This window comes from Lissotriton helveticus, chromosome 10 (assembly GCF_964261635.1).
Source record: "Lissotriton helveticus chromosome 10, aLisHel1.1, whole genome shotgun sequence".
NCBI classification, from domain to species: Eukaryota; Metazoa; Chordata; class Amphibia; order Caudata; family Salamandridae; genus Lissotriton; species Lissotriton helveticus.
Window position 1 is genome coordinate 619,148,741 of NC_136071.1, and position 22,738 is coordinate 619,171,478.

At 42.4% G+C, this 22,738-nt stretch overlaps 1 protein-coding gene across 3 annotated transcripts in view; it reads left to right on the plus strand.

The window, feature by feature from the left end:
- DEXI (Dexi homolog) overlaps window positions 1–22,738 on the plus strand; it is a 95,845-nt gene that overhangs the window by 21,112 nt on the left and 51,995 nt on the right. Inside the window, exon 2 of one of the 3 annotated variants that reach the window (XR_013601638.1) lies at window positions 14,022–14,621. Coding sequence is in view for 2 of the 3 variants with exons in the window: in XM_078663158.1 (XP_078519284.1) it covers window positions 14,070–14,339 (270 nt within the window). In the remaining variant the exon portion in view is untranslated. Of the gene's footprint in view, window positions 1–14,021; window positions 16,644–22,738 lie in introns of those variants that run through there. The other 2 variants (XM_078663158.1, XM_078663157.1) reach the window with 2 other exon arrangements.

Sequence of the window (22,738 nt, forward strand, 5' to 3'; positions counted from 1 at the left end):
CCTTGCAAGAAAGCGATTTATTTTAAACTGCGGCCGCTTTTGTCCAGAATACCCAAGTCATAAGTAAAATGTTAAATACGTGGCTGTTAAATTTATAAAGTGGTACAAAAGGGGGGTGGTGATGGACGGAGCATCTGAACCAATAAAACACTCACACCCAGTCAACAGATCTGGGTTTAATCCATCACCGTTCTTTAGCCCACTCTGCCACCCCAGTTCAGACATGGCCATATGCAAATCAGTCTGACCCTGTGCCTCATGGGAACAGTCCAGCCCAAAACTGCCAAGACGGCTGAAATGCCAGAAACCGGTCCTCTGAAGCTTGTTTCCGGTCTAGGGAAGGCATGGCTTGGCAGTTCGGGCTGGACTGTTCCCATGAGGCACAGGGTCAGACTGATTTGCATGTGGCCATGTCTGAACTGGGGTGGCAGAGTGGGCTAAAGAACGGTGATGGATTAAACCCAGATCTGTTGACTGGGTGTGAGTGTTTGATTGGTTCAGATGCTCCGTCCATCACCACCCCCTTGTGTACCACTTTGTTCGCCATAAGTTGGCAGGGTATGCTCAGACGTGAGTCCCTTGCTCACTTTGCCACTGGATTCAAGCAAGCCGGGCTGAAGACGGCTGAAATGCCAGACACCGGTCCTCGGAAGCTTGTTTCTGGTCCAGGGAAGGCATGGCTTGGCAGTTCGGGCTGGACTCTTCCCATGAGGCACAGGGTCAGACTGATTTGCATATGGCCATGTCTGAACTGGGGTGGCAGAGTGGGCTAAAGAACGGTGATGGATTAAACCCAGATCTGTTGACTGGGTGTGAGTGTTTGATTGGTTCAGATGCTCCGTCCATCACCACCCCCTTGTGTACCACTTTGTTCGCCATAAGTTGGCAGGGTATGCTCAGACGTGAGTCCCTTGCTCACTTTGCCACTGGATTCAAGCAAGCCGGGCTGAAGACGGCTGAAATGCCAGACACCGGTCCTCGGAAGCTTGTTTCTGGTCCAGGGAAGGCATGGCTTGGCAGTTCGGGCTGGACTGTTCCCATGAGGCACAGGGTCAGACTGATTTGCATATGGCCATGTATGAACTGGGGTGGCAGAGTGGGCTAAAGAACGGTGATGGATTAAACCCAGATCTGTGGACTGGGTGTGAGTGTTTGATTGGTTCAGATGCTCCGTCCATCACCACCCCCTTTTGTACCACGGTAAATTTATAAAAGCACATCACCAAAGTCCTCATACAGAAGGAAGCATCAACTATAGTGAAATATCCTTACTTGGAAAAACGTTTAAACTATTCTTCTGTTAACAACCCCTTACTTGTCATCTGCTACAAAACTGTAACAATGGAAAAAAAATACTAACTGTCGGTAAAAGAAACATATTTTGACGTCCCATCATCTATTTTTTTTTTCTTATAAATCCAGTTGTTAGAATGGCACAGATTTGAGCCCTCTGTCATCCCAAAGCTTGCACAGCCGTCGCCGGACATACACAAATACCAATTAATTGGAGCAATAAACAGTAAACATGGGTCCCATCCAGTATTCCTGAAAACCTGAGTAATAAAGTAGTGAACATTTGACAGTGGTTCCTTCTGATGTAGAAGAAGAGAAACAATACTGTGTGAGGGGCCAAACGTGACAGAACGTCGCAATACAACAAATATACGAAAACCGTTTTATAACAGGATGTACATGTATTCTTATCGCTCATGTAAAATGTAGACAAACAATATTGCAATACTGGTACAGTAGGCGATCCTTGTGACGAAGCAGTGCAGGTGACGAGTGAATAAAAGTGAATGTGCACAGCAAAATAATTTGAAAAAAATGACCCCCTATTGGCAGTATACAGCAATGAGTAGACGAGCCAGAGAACAATGTTAATACAGGCCCTGCAACTAACACATTCAGTGCCTAGTTAAATAGAGGGAGGACATTGGCATTTCAAGTTAATTGATTATATAAGGGCAAGATCAGAATTGATTATCAGGACAAGCAATGGTAACATCCTACAAATGTATGCAGTAATACAAAACATGAAGAAAACAAGTTACCGTCCTTAAGCAGTGATGATTGTAAATAAAGAGAATTAATGAAGTGGCTTAAATACAATTACAATCCTACTTCTAATCTTCAAGAAAATGTATATAACCTTGACCAATTTTCAGTATTCTGAGGTTCAATAATGCAATCTACCAGATTTAGCTATCTGATTTGATAACTAACCATAGAGTATATTTTGTGAATAACATGTATAGAGTGGCCAAATTACACATAGCCTACAAGGACAACATAGCAAGCCCTCACTTTTGCTGGTATTAGGTAAGCAGGATTAATAGGATTTTATCATGTGCGTTAACACATTAAGGTGTGGGCCATTAGATCATGGAAAATCGCCTCGACCTCATCCAAAGACTGGGAATATACATATTTTGTAAATTGTATATATTCTGACACTAACTAACGCATAGAAAACTCACAAATGTGCAAGCAACATTTATTTTCCTTAAATATCCCTCAGGTTTACACAGCTTTACCAGAGTAACCCCAGTGCATTGTGGGAAATTGAGGCCCACTCCATGACAACTCTGCTGCTATAACCATGGAAAGCGGGCATGACCTTGTTAGCCCGGATAAAGGCGAGGAATGTAATTTCAGAGAAGGAGAAAGCGCTGACACATTTTTTTCCCTCTCAGACCACTCTAACTCATCTGAGGACGAATCTCAAGAAAAAGATTGGGGCGGAAACAGAAGCGACACGAGCAGCCTTCATTGGGAGGAGGAGGATGATCAGTCTATGCTTCAATCTGGCACTGTAAAAAAAATTCCCTCTCTTCCTATTTTCACCAATAAACATGAGGGGACCACTGGTAGCATGACTTGGGATTACTCTCACTTGCCAAGTCTGGAGGAGGTGGGAAACAATGTGAAGAAAGGGGGAATATTGGACGAGCCTCTCACTGGCACCAATGGTATTGAAGAAATTACCCTGTCTACAATCTACCAAGTTAATATGGCACACCGAGCTGAAACAAGGGCAGAGAGCTCTCGTACACAAGGGGCTTGCAGAAAATTACAAAATGCGGTTAGGAGAGTTGCTAAGACTTGTGCTGACTTCGCAACCGGGATTGGAGAAGCGGAGGCCAGGATTTCCCAGCTCGAGGGTGAATTCAGCACGCAGAAGAAAAGGACACAGGCAATTCAGGCAGTTAGAGATGACACTTTCATGAAATTAACTGATTTAGAAATTCGCGCAAGACGCAATAACTTGAGTATTTTGGGGGTGCCGGAGGGGAAAGAAGGATCTGATATCAGGCAGTTTGTCATTGATCTCTTTGGGGAAGGCTTTCCTGATCTCAGACTGAAAGACTTTGCATGGTAAAATGCTTACAGGAATATGAGAGAAAAACTGCGACCCTTAGGGAAAACAGATCAATTGCTGTTATCCTATAGATCGCCTCATAAGGCAGTCTCATGCCCTACTTTAGCCATATGAGTAAAAGAGGTAATGAAAGAAGCGGGTATAGACATTACTATATTTGGTGCACACTCCCTTAGGGGCACCTTTAAACTTGCATAATGTTTGGCCTCCATGTTATGCCATAAAATGTAGATTTTTCGCAGCCTGATGGGCAGAAAATCTGGATTATATTAAAGATACAGAGGCTAAAATAATCTCACCACTAAAAACCCTCCCTGGTGGAGTAAAGACTACTGACTGTATTTCAATGTTATTTTTCAGAATAGAAATGCCGCGCTTGAAAAGTTAAAGCAATAGAAGTTATCCGGTTAATTTTTTTCTCAACACCAACAAAGACGCGAGAATGATGCGCGTTGATAGATTTTATAAGTTACTAGAATGTTATTGAAATTCTAGATTTGTTCAATTGTTGCAGCTGTGAGCTTGGCAATGAAGGAGATTTGCGTAATCTTAGCCTCCGTGTCTTTAAGGAAATCCAGATTTTTTGCCCATCGGGCTGTGAAAAATATAAATTTGTATTGTTTTAAATATGCCTTTTTCAAAGTTGCACTACACTGATGTTTTTTTTCTTCTTTTCTTCCTTTCATTCTTCCTTTCTGGCTTTCTAGCTTTCTCTCTTCTTCTTTTATTCTTTCATGCTGGGCCCTTATTTTTCTTCCTCCTCTTTCTAACTCCCCTTTCTTCCTCCCCTTCTTGCTCCTTTTTTAGGGCTCGCCTGGCGTTGGAGCGCGAAGCGCTCCCGCCAGCGAGTTCTATAGTCACCGTGTTCACTGGCAAGGGAGTCTAGGGCTGTGCACGAGCCGCTACTGGCCTGTGAACGAGCCGACTCAGCTCTGTGGACGCGCACGTCTCCGGAAGACGTGCTGCGCCCGAGCCGCCTCCCGCTTGTTTTCATATGCGCTCTCCTACAATCTTAATATCAGCTGTAACATTACCATACCACGTCTGTTTAGCATACCTATAGCTGCGTTAGCAATGCTGCCGTTGAACACCTAGTCTAGACAGTTCTCGCATTTCAAGCTAGCTCCCTCCCCGCCGGTGTAGGGGGTGACGCCACGTCACCAGGCTCGACTCAGGCTAGTCCGTCGTCCATGGCTATGGTGTGGCATCTGTGCGGGCGCCGCTGATGGCGGCGGGCGGGCGTGCGCCTCTGTGTGTGACAGCTGGACCCGGGGGCTCGTAGGTGCTCCCATGCTTTTGTGCCCATGGGCTGCCGGTCCGCGCTGCGGGTGACTCTGCTCACCTTTTGGCTGCTGCGCTGGGCGGCGGCTCTTGTCAATGCATTCCCGGGGGAAGGTGCCGGCGAGAGCCGGAGCCTCCGCTCCCTCCCCGGCTCAGGTGCTGATGTGACAGTGGAGGACGACGAGACGACAGCCGAGCAGGAATACTACGAGAGTGGGGCCCGTGACGACCGGCCGTCCAGGTGAGCAGGGGCGATGGTGTTGCAAGCCAAGTGGTGTAGCTATCCCAGAGGACTTTACAACTTGTACATTTGCAATTGTTTACATTAGTGGCAGAGGGCGCCACACAGACCACTCGCAGGATGCTGCCCTTGACTGCGCACCATGCGTGCGTTCCCTTCTATTTTTTTGTCACAAGGCTCTTCTCCTGTTTATTTTATTTCCCTTTAATTTTTTTGTCAGAATGGCAGTGGTGGCCGCCACACACATCACTAACAGGAGGCTAATAAAATTACCATAGACGTCTGCACTGCAGTCGGCGTGTCAGCTGGATGTCTGGGCATACAAGGTGCTCCTTGTGTTAATTTTCTGCACAACAGAGACGCTGCCCTTGACTGCGCGCTATGAGCTTAGACTTAGACTCCCCAGGACTAAAAAAGATGGTGCCGATCTAAAATGCAACTGGTGATCATGTAAAGTGCTCAGATGTACCGGTGGTCCAGTCGCACTACATGAGGACCTTGTTTGTTTATTCATTGACTGACGGAGCAAAGCAGAGAGGATGTGGCATAACTGCCAGCGCGTCCGACTTTGCAGCCAGGGAAGCAGATTTGGCTCTCGGCGTCTTCTCAAACATCCGGTGATTCCGGGCAAATCGCTTAGACTCCCCGTGACTGAAAAAGAAGGTGCCGGTCTGAAATGCAACTGGGGATCATATAAAGTGCTCTGATATACTTGTAGTCGAGTTTGCATTACATAAAACTGCAAATAAATATAAGAGGATGATACAAAAGGAGATAATGTATATATGTGAAACTACCCTCTTTTTAGGGATCGAATTTCCTTTCATTAGAAAAAATTCAATCTATTCTATCAGAAAAGCCTTTACAGCAGTTCAGTTTAATCATGAATCAGAACATTTCACTTGTCATGCACCCAAATCTTCTACTTTATGATTTTAAATGATATGCGATAGGCATTTTTTCGAGAAATAAACACCATTCAGCGTGCCCAAAAACTGAGTAGGGCAGTAGGTGGCTGCGAGAGCAAGTGCTGGTAAAAAAACATAAAAAAATAAACAAACATTTGTAATGCATTAGGTCTCGCATTTGCGAGATTTTGTGCTATTTGCATTGTAATTGACAATGCCTTTTATTACTGTATGGTTTTTAAACATATAAATAAAAGGCATTGTCATTTACAATGCCAATAGCACAAAATCTCGCAAATGCAAGACCTATTGCATTGCAAATGCTTGTTCTACTCCTGCTTTCTCCATCTTCTTCATGCTCTTTCCTTCCTACCAACCTCTTTCATACTTCCCTTTCATCTCTCTTCTCTTTTTCTCACTCTATTTTCTGCCTTTTTGTTACCTCTTATTTCCATATTTGTTTCTTTTGCTCGTTCATACCACCTGTTCTTTTTTCCTTTCTTTTTTAGGTCTCGCGACCTATCGATGTGCGCAAGCGCATCGAGCGGAGCGAGAATTCAAGTAGCCAAAATCCTCGTCAAACTAAGGGCTTTCCGCTGGCGTTTTGTTTACGTTCACGTGAATCACGTGATCAAACACGAACGCGCATCAGCCTCCCTCCCTCCTATCGGCCATACTTTCAGCTCCAGCACCCCCCCTCTCTCCTCCCCTCTCTCCCCGCACACAGCCTTCCTTGGATTTCTCCTCCCCCTCCCCAGCCAGCTTCCCCCAGGCCGTGTTCCCTCCCCTGCTACCCCATCCTCACTCATCCCTTGCACCCCCTCCTCCTTCAGGCCCCCACCATTTGCTTTTGCTTGTGTTATCAGACTCACGACCTCCGCGCCAGTTTGAGATCTCACGAGATACCGCCGGATGTCTCCAACTTTACAAAACTTCGGAGCACTAACTCGTGCTACACAAATTAAACTTCGGCACATATTTTCCTCACTTTGTTACTTCAAGTAGCCAAAATCCTCGTCAAACTAAGGGCTTTCCGCTGGCGTTTTGTTTACGTTCACGTGAATCATGTGATCAAACACGAACGCGCATCAGCCTCCCTCCCTCCTATCGGCCATACTTTCAGCTCCAGCACCTCCCCTCTCTCCCCGCACACAGCCTTCCTTGGATTTCTCCTCCCCCTCCACAGCCAGCTTCCCCCAGGGCGTGTTCCCTCCCCTGCTACCCCATCCTCACTCATCCCTCGCACCCCCTCCTCCTTCAGGCCCCCACCATTTGCTTTTGCTTGTGTTATCAGACTCACGACCTCCGCGCCAGTTTGAGATCTCACGAGATACCGCCGGATGTCTCCAACTTTACAAAACTTCGGAGCACTAACTCGTGCTACACAAATTAAACATCGGCACATATTTTCCTCACTTTGTTACTTTAATCCTGTGATCTAAATCTTCACAGTTTAAGTTAAAATGACAAGATTGTCAACACGCTGTCGTGAAAGCCTAGAAATGTTTACGTTACTCAACTCAGCGCGAGCTTTTCTCTAATTGACGAGTCTCGGTGAGCCCGCCCAGCAGAGCCCCAGACAGACGGCGCCTGGTGCGGGTGACCTCTGGCTTCAGGGCACTTTGGAGAAATGAAGTGCTCTGCAGTCTGCACAGTGCATATGAAAACAACACTTCGAAAGAAGGCGCTGGCGAAATATGTAAAAAGGCCGACGTAATTCACTTGCTAGCTGGCGTTTTGCATTACGCTTTTTACACAGAATTCTGTAAAATTACGCGGCGTGGTATCACTGGGGTTGATTCAATTACACCTCAGACAGCGGGAACGCCAAACAAGCATTGGCATTGCCAATAGGTCTCGCTTGTGGGACCTTATAAGTATTTAGTTTTGCAGCACAATATCCTTGGTGCAACAAGGATATTGTGCTGCAAAACTAAATACTTATAAGGTCCCACAAGCGAGACCTATTGGCAATGCCAATGCTTGTTTAACTTGTTTCTTCTCTCCTATGTTCATTCTTTGCTTTCTTTCTCTTGTTCTCTCCTCTTTCATTGTCTCCTCACATTTCTTCCTTTGCTTTTTCAGTAATTCTTTTCTTTACTGCTTCTCTGCTTCAGTTCTCCTTTCCTTTCCATCTCTTTCACTCTTTCCTTACTTAGTTCTATTTTCTTCCCCCATTTGATTCTTCTTCCTTTTCATCTATTGTCCAATATCTGTTCTTTATCTCCTCGATTCCTTCGCCCCTTCTTTCCGTTTCTCCTTCCTTCTTTCATTTCCTTCTCTGCCTATTTTCTTCCTTTCAATTTTTCTTTCCTCTTTCATATTTACTTCTTCCCTTCCTTCCTCCCTACATTCCTTCTTTTATGTTTATGTTTAAATGTATTCACTTCTTTTTTTTACTTCTCACGAGTTTACTGTTTTCTTTCTCACATTTTCGTTTTTCTATCACATTTATCTTGTTCTTAATCTTTACCTTTTTGTCTGTCTTTCCTTCCTTTATTTAAGAGCGCCAAACTCCCTAAAGCACTCCTTTGGAGTGGTTCCCAGAGTTTTGTCGATTTTGGAGGAGCGGAGCTGGACGCTTTCACTTTCCCCTTGCGGTTGATTTTGTAGTTTATCCACTTTTTTTGGGCGCTGCTGCTTTTGCAGTTGCATTTGCAGATCTTGTAGTGTGCTACTAAATAGTTAATATTCACACCATGCTGTTTAAGCACATCTTATGCTTTGCCACGTATTTGTTTTGCACTCTGAAAGCTTGTATCAGTTTTAGAGTCTGCAGCAGAGAAAACAATTAGAGTATTAAGAGAAAGAAAATTGAATGACATTGCTGGTGTTACCGCAACATAAATCCTTATGGTCACTAAGGATTTTAAAATATAAATAAAATAAAAAAGGCGATTTCTTCACTTATCGTTTTGTGCTTTTTACCAGTGAATTGTAGTGAAATTGACACCATAGTTTTAAACGTAAATTTCCCGAGAGTTCAGGGAATCTTTAAAGTCACCAAAACCACATAGTGCTACTAAAAATAGCACAAAAATATAAAACGGATGAACGCGTTTAGAGTGCGTTTTCAATAATCAAATCTCGATTCACATCTATTTTATTGATTTCTGGGTGATTTCTTAGGACATATTAAGCCGTCTAACTTGAAATGTTTTTCGTTTCTTGCATTAAAAAGCAAAACAGCCAAAATCATGATAATGTCGTATGTGTGGAATAATTCACCCTTTAGCAAAACATGTAAATATATTTTGGAAACAGACAAAAACATATACGAAAATATGATATGGCGTAGTTCTCTGTATCTCAAGTAAGAAACCCTTCGAAAGAACCGTCCTGCACTCTCTTTACACAAAGTCCAAACTACTTGCTGAAGATAATTTAGGGCACATTCTGGTGGGACTTATAACATCTTAGCTTGCTGTTTTATGATATGATGTATAGCCCATGCATCAAGAAAAGAAAATGATTTTCACCACGCACTGATTTCCTCATTGTTCTTTGAGAAAAACACATAAACGCTAAGAGCCTCATTACGATGACGTTGGCTGTCGGTCGTGGTCCCACCGCTGACAGCCCTTCAGTCCGACTGCTGCATTACCTTGCTGGCGGTATAACCCTATTCTGTTAGGGGATAGACCACCGCCTCCAAAAGGATCTCAGATCCCAACTTAGCGGCAGTTGGAATTGTCCTGAATGGAGGCGGTGCTGAACCATGCACCGCCGTTGTGATTACGATTTTCCTTTCAGACAGCCTGTTCATGGCGGTAACACCCCCATTTGAATCAACTTTGGGGGCCCCAAACAGGGCTCCTGTCCGTCGTGGGCCTCTGAAAAGTGGCCATGGGTGTACATGTAGTGCCTCACTCAAATCCATGCAATGTGTGTCATGCACCACATGGTGCAGGGCACACGGTCCATGGATGTGCAGGATGTGCTCCTGTTCATAGCGGCTAGTGCTACAACCCTTTTCCTGGGACGCAGCACAAGCAGCCATGAAAATGAGCACTTTGCGACTGCCAGCCCAACGGTTACATCGTAATTGGGAGGTTTGACTGCTGCCTGCTTGTCAGGCAGTCTCCTGACCGCCGAGATAGCATGTGGCATTTCGACCACCCGCTATCCTGATATTCCCCAAGTGCCCTACCAAAAGTTCATGTAGACTACAAAGTTCAGAGAAAGTGTCCTTATTAAAAAGTGTTGTATCTGGTCAAGTTGTTAAATGGCAGCCCTGCACTGCTTTACATTTTAAGGCAAACGCTCTGCGTGTATTGTTAAGTACTGTGTGGACACTGCAAACCGGTGCTACAAAACAGTAATAAAATTAGGTGTGTGTGTCTGTCTGTCTGTCCAAAAGTTGCCTGTTAAAGAGAGCCCACAACAGGTAAGTTCTTTTGCCACCATTTAGTGCTGAGGGGTGCAACGAGGACCAGCCGCCGTGCCTCACACACTCTAGTCTTTGGCAAAAGAACTTACCTGTTGTGGGCTCTCTTTAACAGGCAACTTGTGGGTTTGGATGTTTGACCTCTTGCCTGAGGTGCGGAGCAAGCCCCAGTGTTGTGTAACACCCCTGCGACGACGACGATGTGCAGCAGGGACATAAGCTGTGTTTCACCACCCACTTGGGATTAAAATCGTTCATTTGGGGTCAACTATCACGGCCGCTCACTGTAGCAAGATGCTGGCACTATGAGAACCATCGGGCCACAGTCGTGGCCACACCCAATGAGGCAGGGTCTAGAGTACAAACATTATGCCAGGAAAATGCAGTGATGTTAGCCCTGCGAAGTCCGTTGCCCTTTGATGAAGTGTGGGAGACACGAAACGCGTCGGCTGGACTAGAGTTTGTGAGGCACGGCGGCTGGTCCTCGTTGTACCCCTCCGCAATAAATGGTGGCAAAAGAATTTAGCTGTTGTGGGCTCTCTTTAACACGCAACTTGTCGAGTTGGATGTTCGATGGCTTGCCTGAGCCGCGGAGCAAGCCCCCGTGTTGTGTAGCACCCCTGCGACAACGCCGCCGCATTTGGAACAGGAGCTGGTTTCTGAGGGAAGATAATGTGCAACGGGGACATAAGCTGTGTTTCACCAGCCACTTGGGATTAAAATCGAACATTTGGGGTCAACAATCACGGCCTGTTCACTGTAGCAAGATGCTGGCACTACAAGAACCATCGGGCAACAGTCGTGGTCACGCCCACTGAGGCGGGGTCTAGAGTACAAACATGATGCCAGGAAAATGCTGTGATGTTAACCCTGCGAAGTCTGTTGCCCTTTGATGTGTGGGAGACACGAAACGCGTCAGCTGCACTAGAGTTTGTGAGGCACGGCAGCTAGTCCTCGTTGTACCCCTCAGCAATACATGGTGGCAAAAGAACTTACCTGTTCTGGCCTCTCTTTAACAGGCAACTTGTGGGTTTGGATATATATATATATATATATATATATATATATATATATATATATATATATATATCTATATCTTCAGATTTTACACTCACAAACCCATTGAAATTCTGCAGTTATAGTTATCTCAAGTAACTATGACTCGCACCACCACCATACACCGTTTTCTCATTAATAATTTCCCTGCAAATGTTGCAGTGATATTTTCAGTGGTGTCACCGAAGATGTCTTGTGTGATGTAATATGTGGGGTACTTGGCAGTGCATGCCGAGGGTACGACTTATAGTTGCATTAGGAGCACATTCGTTTTGTGCCCACTTGTGCTGTTTATCTGGAAACATGCTGTACAAAAGTAGGCAGAAAAGTAATATGGTAGTTACCCACAACTAAGTAAACTGTGAAACAAACTAACACACTCATTGGATGATGTCACCAGAATGTCATCAATGATGTAATTGGAGATGCCCCTCTGTCCCTTCCATGGGGCCTTGGTGGTCCGTGCATCCCTACCCTGCCTCCTTATACTATCATCCTATTTTAATTTTAGGACAGATGACTAAGTCCCGGAGTCCTGTAACTGCTGGCAGCAACATTTTTCTAATGTGCTGGCAACCAGAGTGCTTGCTCCCAAGGAAAATAAGGCTCCCTGGGCCAATCAGAACACTCTATTTTTAAATTTGCGCTTCAGCAAGAGTCTTTCGAGACTCTTTCGGACTCAACCATCCAGATGTACAATAATTTTGTCCCAGAATTTCTCAAAAACTACTGAACAGATTTACACCAAATTACAATCTACAGACCAGGATCTAGCTTCCTGCCAAATGTGGTATAATTCCGTTCAACCCTTTTTGCTGTAGCCCTGCCTAAAGAAGTCAGTGAAAAATGTATGGGCATTTTGCGTTTTGGGATTCCCTTTTTTTTCCGCCACTGCTTGACGGATCGCCCCGAAACTTTCCAGGAAGTTGTGTGCTGATGTGGTTGAACTTTTGTTTTGGGACAGTTTTGTGAAGATTCATCAAAGGGGACCAAAGGTATTAGCAAACAAAAAAGCTCTTTTTTGGAAAAGCAGGCCTAACTGTAACTACCTTATGGTGATTGCTGCTAGGAAATCATTTATATATATATATATATGCTTTACAAACTTTGCTAGAAAAACAGACATTTAAGGTGAGCAGATTCAGAGTTTCGCTGACGTTGCAGGGTGCACTACGTAGGAGCTGCTCTCCACCTAATTTTGGGAACTAACCAGAGTTATCTGCTTCTTATTTTGCATGATGTATTCAACACTCTTAAGCCTGAAAGGGTATTGTTTTGACTTATATTGGGGGCTCCCTTGTGTCGGGACAAAGCTGTACCTCTCTGGAGAGCTCTAATGAGAGCAAAATGCATGCTAGGGGTGCTTTTATGCATTTCAGGTTGGCTTGGATGGTATTTTACCAATACAAAGCTGTACTACTGTGCCTGGAGTAGTAAAAGGATTTTGTCATTTTACAGCTCGGCATGGATGGCACTTTGCCAATCCTATGCTTAAAAACTTTGCTAGAAAAACAGACATTTGAGGTGGGCAGGTTCAAAGTGTTGCTGGTGTTGCAGGGTGCTCTAAATAATAGCTGCTCTCCACGTAAATGTGGGAACTACTCACAGTTCTCTGCTTCCTATTTTGCATAATTTATTTGACACTCTGAGCCTGAAAGGATATTTTTTTTATATTTATAGATAAAAATATAGTCGTACATTGAACTATGCTCCCTGTTATAAGCAGACACGTTCATATAAGGCGAAAAAGCATATTACACCACAAGAGACCTGTGTATCAGACAATATCACTGTTGTTGCTTATATTTACATATTGGTGCATACATAAGAGTTCATTCTTGCTGCTAAAACTCGAAGAAATTTTATGAAAACGTTGCCTACCTATCCACAACATAACTGTGCACATCGGATAATTTAGATATTACTGCTTCTGTGCACACTTCCGTATTTATATAGAGGCTTTTTCTCCAGCCAATACAACCGTACGAAGTGACTTGTGCATATGTGTAGGTACATTTTTTTTATACAAAAAAAATATCCTTTCATACTTTGTCCCATCTCTCCTCGCTCTGACTCATCCCAAACCTTTCTGACTACTATAATTTTCCAAACATCCTTCTCAAACGTTCCCCTCCTTTGTTAGCCATGTCATCCTACTGGCACACACGGTCACTTCTTACAAAAGAAACTTACTACTTCCCCTCTAAAATCCATTTACATGAATCTATCCCTACTCTACACTCTACTAAATACACAAAAAATTAAGAGCACAAACCTAACACAACTAATACAGAAAGAAAAGAAAAATAAATACTAATCTGCTAACTAGTAACCTCTAATCTTGGGTTCCAGAGTAGAGTGCTGCTTGCTTAAAAGCACTTCAGTTCCTCTTCAGGGGTAGTAAGTGCAATATAAATACAATTACAATCGCTCTATTATGTAACTAGTTACGAAATGGTTCAAAAAGGCTTTCAAATGTAACATTGAAGATTCACTGTTTAAAATAGTATGTTTAGGATCCATCCGTCAGTCAACTAGCAGAAGAATAAAACTGTACACCTACTCACCAGCATTGTATACATTGGCAAGCCCGCTTCACAGGTTGGACTGCTATCTATGCATGCTGCGTGTCCAAAAAGAAATATAATGGTGTAGTAAATTCAAGTAACATTCCTTTTGTATGTCTTTGTGATGTTCTGTTATGTGGCATGTTGCTTACCATATCATGAACGCTGATTGCCTTTCAACCTTCTCTCTCTTTGCTAGAAGTTGAAGAGGATCTGGTTCTGCTCAGCTCTGACCCTGCACCTCTGTATGCCCGTCGCAGTTTATGCACACCTGGATTCCACTGGCTTGGCATTAAATGAGCCGCCCTATATGTTTTACGTGGGATTGTTCTTTGTTAATGTTCTGATTCTGTATTATGCCTTCCTGATGGAGTACATTGTCCTCAATGTAGGGATAGTATTTCTTCCTGAAGACATGGATCAGGCCTTGGTAGATCTGGGGGTACTCTCAGACCCTGGTTCTGTTCTTTATGAGATGGACAACGAACTGGATGTGTTTGATGGCTATTTGGAATGAACTCGCAAATCAGAAAGAAGGCTTTCCCTTTGTTTTCCATGATGTCTTTAGAAGGACAATGCCACCATGCTGCTTTTGCACAGCCTAGAAGCTTTTGCAGAAAATTGCTTAAAATCAACAAGAACACAGGCTCATGTCGGGTGGAACTGTGGAGGGATGCTCCGGAGCTGGACATTGACAAATCATTGTTAATGAATGGACGTTTCTCCATGAAACTGATGTGGTTGTGGAGGTTTCCCAATTCTTGAACGGACGGATCATTTGCAATAAACTAAGTGCACAGTAAGTCTCTCAGTTTCATCAAGCGGCCTTAAACTTGTGGAAATAACACTGAGAACTTTTCATCTACCTAGGAGTACAGTATCTGCCTCTCGTCATTAGTTCAGTTGTCCTGGCATGCTATCCTGGAATATTATCCTTCATCTTTGCAGCTCAGCGAGCATTACCAAGTACCATTTTTTCTCTTTCTCTTTATGGGGCTGTTACAGAAATACCAACAGATCCACCCTACCTTCTTTAGAAGCCTAAGTATGGACACTCTTGTCGAGCGACATTCGGAGGTACCCAGTAGTATATGGCGGAATGAGCAGTGAAAGGAGGAGTATGTATGTGGTTAATTATATGGGGTGCTCCCACCAGTACATGTGGCATATTATACCTCCGCCTTTAGTCTGTTTTGAACATTACTTTCCGAATAACAAGTTTGTGTAAGTATACAGGTGCAAGGGTAAACACATTTGGTTCTCATGTACCGGATAATGTTTTCAGAACATCCACCTTTAATGCGTAGGAGTTTGAAGCGCACATTGATGTTGTAAATATCCTTTATCAACACTGCTATTAAAAGCCCCAGATCTACCATTTTCGGAAACCGTACCAATCAGGAACAGGTAAAGCTGGGATACAGGCACAGATGTGTATTAGAAATAAACCTATCAGTTAAAAAATAATTGTCTCCACATTTAGAATGGAGAGTGCAACAACTGGTTTAAAGTAGGTGAGGTTGTAACCAGGGGCCATATTATGATCAGGTGCGTTGGGACAGCGAACAGATGAGTGCCTAGTTTTTTGTGTGTCTAAGACCTCTAAAGTTCATACAGTATTATGCATGTACTTAAACAGAACAATTTGAAAACGGTGAGCACAGATTAGCTCTCACTGTTTTAGACTTGTTCTGTCTAAAGATTATGCATTAACTAAGAGAAGTTCCGAATTACATGTATGAACTTTGGATGGCTCAGTCGCAAAAAAGTAAGAAAAAACAGACTCTTGACTCTGCGCGGAGCCGGCACAGCTCATCATCATATGGGGCAGGAGTGCAACTGGAAATTGGGTACAGTTCCAGCCAGGGAGGAGGGAGTGAAAGGAGAGCGCAAAGAGTGAGATGGGACGAGTAGTTTGTAGGGCAAAGGATGTAGGTGTTAATAAGAGAACGGACAGAGGGATGCCTCTGCTGGCTTTCTTTACATTTGTTTGGAAATTCATCATACATGATAGAGTGGCGTGATTGAGGAGGTTGATAGAGAGTTTGTGTGGTCCTGCAAAGTTAGTGTTGTGATGTTTGTGGTAGTAAATGCCTAGCGGCAGGAGACCAAGATGGGTCATAATAAAAGGATTTTGTATGTAGAGGAAATAAGTATGGTAGACCTTTATCTGCAGAGAGAACCATTACAATATCAAGTATGTAGGAGATAAATAGTAGCGTGTGTGTTATATCTATAATCAACACACAAGACAACGCTGAAAAGAAAAATCAACTGGTGAGAAAGTTGAGGTATTTTACCTTTAAGGGTATAAGACTGAAATACATTGTTTCTGTAAAACGCATTTGTTTCATCTTGAATTGATGCTTTCAACTTACTGATTTGTCAACATCACCCAATTAAGTTACTCCTAACATTCATCTCTTCCAAGCATGTGAGTAGCAAATATACGAATCCTGACGCACTGTATCTCTCAACATGTAACACAATTATGCCACTGGTAAGGTACAGTAGGAGTCTTTTGGAGTCTTTGTGACATAGCCCAAAACGTGTAGTTCTAGTAATGCAAGTTTACTACTGCAAATGAGAAAGAAACCATTAACAATTGGACAGAAAGGTAAATGGCTATGTTTTTAAGCCACCTATGTCTCACGCCACAAAGTGTGTAAAGTTGTGTTTTCAAAGTGTTGAATTGTTATATGTTTGAAAACGAGGTAAGTTTGCAGAATGAAAAAAAGGATAATAACATGTTACAGTCAAAAGCATTTCATGTAATAAAGACATATTATACATTAAAAATAAAATATTTAATTCTAAAAAATTTAATTACCTGAGTCCAAAATTCAGTTTTTAAGGATCCTCCTATTTGCAACTGCTCAATGTCCCAGTGAATGTAAATATTCTTAGGCGGCAGCCTTATGTATTATTTAATTTAACTAACATTTTTGTTATTCTAGCTCTTTCCTTCTGTTCTGTTTGTTGGTAAATCTTAGGTTCTACTTTAAATTTGGCCCAGTGGTGCTTTACCTTTATAATTTTTCACAGCATGGCGATGATCCTATGTTGCACCTGTCTGACATGCCAATACACATTTATACAGGAGGACTTTAAATCTGAGCCCTCAAGTATAGTAGTACCCAGGAGATGAACTTCCGAGAGACAGCAAAGGTTGGATCACAGGCATTTCAGCACTACAGGCATGTTCTGCTAGTGCATGCATTCACAATAGGGTTAAAGGGAATCTTTCATTTACTGCCTACTTGACTGTGCCCAGGTCTCAGCCACCGGGCCCTTTGGTCTATCTACTGTTTACCTTAACAGCAGAAGTCAGATAGAGGGCATGAGGCTGCCGTAAGTTGATACAGCTGTATTTTTCCCTTTTCGACTACCTTTACTTCATTCATGTACTCACATTATACTTAAATTAAAATATGAACAAAAATGTGTCAGGCTCCTAATTTAGCTATGAAAATATACGATTTAGCTATTTTATGTTGTTTCACTCATATCACTTTGTGCATATCTGTTGATATCTCTCCATACTTTTGATTTGAAACCCAGCATGTGTTGTTTTAAAAAAAATCTTTTTATTGAGAGTACATAGACATAGATATAACACATATAGGAAATTGAGGACCAAACAATTGGCATAGCTCTAAAGTGCAAAAGTTATCAAAACACTATTTAAATACTAATTTAAAGGTACTCTATAGTGCAGTCACAGTTCCTATGGTCAAAAGGAAGATCATTTTCATTAAAGTGCAATGTGCAAAGTGCTGAAACAAATACGTACATCAATAACAAATCCTAGACATTCTGAAAATTATGATCAAGATCATATTCAAGTAAAGTGCAGAGAGCTACCAAAGGACCTAGGATTCAAACACACTCCAATACTTCTCATATTTTCTTACTGCTCCTGATCTTCATGCATATTTCTTCTCCATCCCTTGTATTTTAGACAATGTTGCTCTCCATGCATTGAAAGTAGGTACTTTATCTGTTTTCCAGAGTTGCAGAATTAAAGGTCTTGCTATTAAAGCTGCAATGAATAAACTTTCGTCATGCGAGGAGATGGCCGAAGAGCAGCCAAAAATTGCGATAGATTCATTAAGTAAGATTTGTGGGTCTATTGTACATCTGAGGTATTTCTCAATCTCCTCCCACAGATTCTGGATGTTTGGGCATTTTCACATGATATGTGTCCAGGTGCCTTTCTCTGCACAACGAAAACATTTATCTTCTATTTGCGGGTATATATTATGGCGGAAAGAGCGTGTTCTATAAATCAGCCATTTCGAATAACATTGCATATGTTTAAAATTCGCTCCTCGGAATATAATCGAATTACATTTATTTATTTTATTCCAGGTTGGTTTACTAATCTGTATGCCTTCCCTTTTCCTCCATCTATCCCTAATCTTTTCATATAACAGAGGAGATTTGTTCTGATCAAAAATTTTAATCCAGATACTGACCTTCCATTGTATAGGGCCGTTAAGGGCTTCGCTAATGCTGGATTTATAGAGCAGTTTTTCTATATCTAACTTTTCCAGTATAGAATTTAATCTAATGAAAGACCATTTTAAAATTATATTAGAATGATGAAGCCCTATCTCGATCTCTTTCCATGTTTTCCAATAATTCCCCCTAATAAAATCTTGAATCTTATCATACCCGGTTTATTTCCACAATCTCAATATATTTCTATCGAAAATACCCACTTCTCCTGTATATATGTTCGCAAGTCTGGTTGAATTATTAATTCTTAAAATATCATAATATGCCAGAAGCTGGGCTTTTTGTTTAAGTAGCCATTGTAAGGTCTTATAGCGTCCTTTCTTAGGGTACTTGGTCACTCTTGAGGGATCAATGATATTATGTTCCCTTAAAATCTTTTTCATAAAAAATTATCTGCTTCTTGAGTGTCTAAGAAGAAAAACCTAAAACTGTGATGTTATGTTATGTTAATTTTTATTTATAAGCGCATTATCACCTGCAGGTCTCTAAGCGCTTCTGTGCAAATGTCGCATAATAATAGTCTAATATTCGGAAGAGATAATCCTCCTTCTGCGTCCGAACAATTTAAAGTGCTAAGTGCCAATCTTGGTGCCTTATTTGCCCATAGAAAAGAAGAGAACATACTATCTATCTGCTTAAAAAAGGAAGTCTGTATTTCACAAGGAGCTGCACTAAAAAGAAAATTAAAAAGTGGAAGAATAGACATTCGAATTAACGCAACCCGCCCCATTATTGATAATGGGAGCTGATTCCATTGTGTTAACTGAGAGCTTACCTTTTTCAGTAATGGAATATGATTTAGTGAATAGAGATCTTCTACTTTTTCTGATATAAAAATTCCTAGATATCTCTTTGGGCGGGTATTATATGTCTGTCTAAATTCAGATAGCAGAGTATTTACACTACAATTGCATAATATAATTTCTGTTTTGGTTTTATTTATTTTATATCCTGTCTAAAAATACAGTACTCCATCTTTGCTAGCAGTGGCATGTAGCTAAAGTTTATGCATATTTTGAAAGGACCAGGTAGCCAGAAGAATAGAAATGACGCCATGGGCTCTGGAGCAAGGAAGAGAAATGGCCCTTCTGACTCTTGTTGGGATAGGAAAATACAGAACTTTACATGGTTTAATGGTCCCTGGTGCCACTGCACCTGCCGCACCAATGGTAGCTACTTCCCTGGTACGGACATCAGTGCATGTCCACTACACGGAAACAATGAGCTGGTGCCTCTAAAAGAAAATGCTGCAATTAGTGTTGTGCAGATGTGTAGCGTCCATTGGTACAGCAGGTGCAATGACACCGGGGCACAGGGCCAGAGGGGCCCACTAAATGCTGATTACTGCCGTATTTCACAGTTCAAACATCCATTAGTGGCTGATTTGTACAAAATGAAACTAGAAAACCTGGGATTGATCCCAGCTTTCTCACATAACCAAATTGTGTGGCCTTAGGCAAATAGTTTATTTCAGGAAAATGCCATGGTTTAAATAGATGAGCTCAGCATAAGAGGCATACTAATATATTGTTAGATTTTTGGGGGCAGAATTTTATATAGTGCAAACTCGACCCAAAGGTATCAGAGCGCTTTACATGAGCACCTATTTTGTTACAGACTGACTCATTCATTTTTGTTAGGCAGAGGGAGATTAGGTGATTCACCCAGAATCACAGGATGTTCAGCGTCACTGCAGAGACTCGAACCCGGTTCCCCAGATTCGAGGTTGGCCACCTTAGCTGTTTGGCCATATCCACTAGACTATAATGTAGTTGCTCTCTATACAAGAATATGGGCCACATATAGGGTGCACATGACAACGTCTTTCCTCTGTTCACAAATGGCATTGCGACAGGGGAAGGGAAAGACTGGTTCTATTTTTAAAAAACGTACTTTTAATCAGTGTTGTGCACTGATCTACTAATGTGACATATTAATGCCAAAGCTTCAGCGTGTTAAACAAATGCGCTTATTTTTATTTTGAAGAGGCTTTATCTTATTTTCGGTGATGTTTGCTGCATGATTAATGGCAAGCATTTCAGGTCTCAGCTTGTAAAAGAGGCCTGTGCACTGATATACTAAGAACTATCAGGCTGATCTTTATCCACAAACATCAGCTGTCCCGTCATAAACAGAAACAATGCACAGAGCACATTATTACCAGGCCTTCCAAAAATGCCAATTGATGCTTGGCAGTGAAAAATACATTAATCAGAGAGGCCACTGCTGCCTCTATATCCCTGTAGCCACCGTCAAGTTCAGCAAAACTTATGAAACAAGTGGCATGTGCGCAGCTTGAGACCAGCCCTTAATGTAGTTCAGAGTCATTCTTAACACCCCATCAACCCCCTGCCCTCCTCCCATCTTCCTCAAACCGGCACACTGAAATGATCCTTGCCCCACAACAAACATCAACGTTTCGTCCAGCCCAGGGCGCAGTCGCAGTCAATCCATTACGGCCCGCCCTGCTTGTGAGTTGTGACCCTCTACAGCCTTCCCCCCCGGGCCCCGCCCCCAATGCTTCTTCCACATTAAACTCCTTCTCCACACTATATTGCCTCTGCTTCTTCCTGTGCTATACCAACACGCAAGTGACCGTTTTACAATGCACCTCATGTTATTTAAAGCAGCTGCAAAACGCTCTCTTGCGTGAATTGTGAAGTGTGCGCGCTTTACAATTCAGATTGCGCGCTCGGGGAAGTTAGAGTGCGCGCGTGCACATGCGCGCACGTTAGAGGGAACACTGGTCAGCGGTCATGTGTATCCTATGTGGCTAGATTTGCATTATATATGGAGCAAACGTTTAGTCTATTAAATAAAACAAAACAGTTTTTTGTACATCAGACATGCTGAACTCATTCATGTGAAGGTTCTCTCATATGTGATAAAGACGAAAATGGCGGCTCAGTGAATTAAAATATTTGCGCTGGATCAAATCATTTGAAACTAGTTATCAGGTCAGGAGCATTGTAATTAGTAGATTATTTAAGTCACTAGACCTGCAGGTCTAATAACATTTTTATGATTTTTCAAGGCCTTTGGAGGCCCCCTGTGCATGTTCGATCCTGATCTTTTGTCTGGGCTTGAGGCCTGGTGTCCACCAATAATCAAGATTTCCATCTCCTCCTATGCCATCTTCAAATATGTAGCAGCCATCCAACCATCGATGGCATTCTCCCAGTTTACAGATGGAACTAGAAGACAGCTGCTACACTCTGAGCAAAAGGAAAGTGTCATCTGAATAGAAGAATACTTTGAATAGCAGAGTGAACAAGGTCACTTACCAATCCTACACACATATTGAAAAAAATGTGTGAGATGGCAAGTTACTACAAAAAAATGAAAACTGGGTACATGGCAGTGATGGAGCTGGCAATCTATTGTTAGAGTCCCTAACATGAAGGATGAATTCAAAGATTCAACATGAGAATGATTTCAACTGTGCTATTTTGGCTTGTTTTACTCCCCACACAACCCTAAGTCCACAAACACAGAAGTTTTAAAAAGAACCTGTATGCAAAACATATAATTTTAAAGTCCCTAAACAACCAGGATAACTCTTTCAAGTCTGACGATGTCTCTGTAACTTTTCCAGCGCAGTCTGTGGTGTGGCCGAAAGGCTTCATGAACGAAAAAGCATTACCATCCCACATAGATATAGAGGCCAATTCTCTCTAAGACTACATAAGAAGTCTTCTGGTCTCTTGCCTAAATAGGTGAATACTAATCTCATGGTGGCTACTATCTTCACATTTGGCATGAACTTGGCTGCTTTGTACTCCGAAGCCCAAGAATGTTCGAGAGAGTTTTATATTTATGATTAACCTTGCCGAATGTTTGCTGAGCAAAGTTGCTGTTGTCATAAGGCCTCATAGACGCTGCTGCAAGGCCCATGAACACTAATCTTTTCACATTTTGGCAGGAGTAGTTGAGGTGTTTGTACCTAAATCAGTAGACCCAAAACAAAGTTGTGCACTTCCCGCTTGTTTGTCCATTGACAGAAAGAAGTTATTTCAAAGTGCTGAGCAACAGAAAAATAGCACACTCCTGGCCATATCTGAGAGTTGCATTAAAGCAATTCGGACCATTTATTTATCCTTCCAGCTGTTCAATGGTTTGTGTCTTTTAGTTTAAGGGCCATTCTTCTTCCCAAACCCTCCAGCCAACACCACCAATTCTGTGAGTTCACAGTACAAGCAGAAACCCCTTCAGAATGTTGATGTTGTCAGCAGGCATGACCAATTGAGCCCATCATTTCATCCAGTAGGGCTCAAAGAATCTTTGGCAAAAATCAAGAGACTGCTCCCTTTAGATGCCATCGATCGCATCCCATCCCATCTTCCCCAACATAGACAGCACTACCATTTCTACTACTACTTGCTAAAACACAGAGGT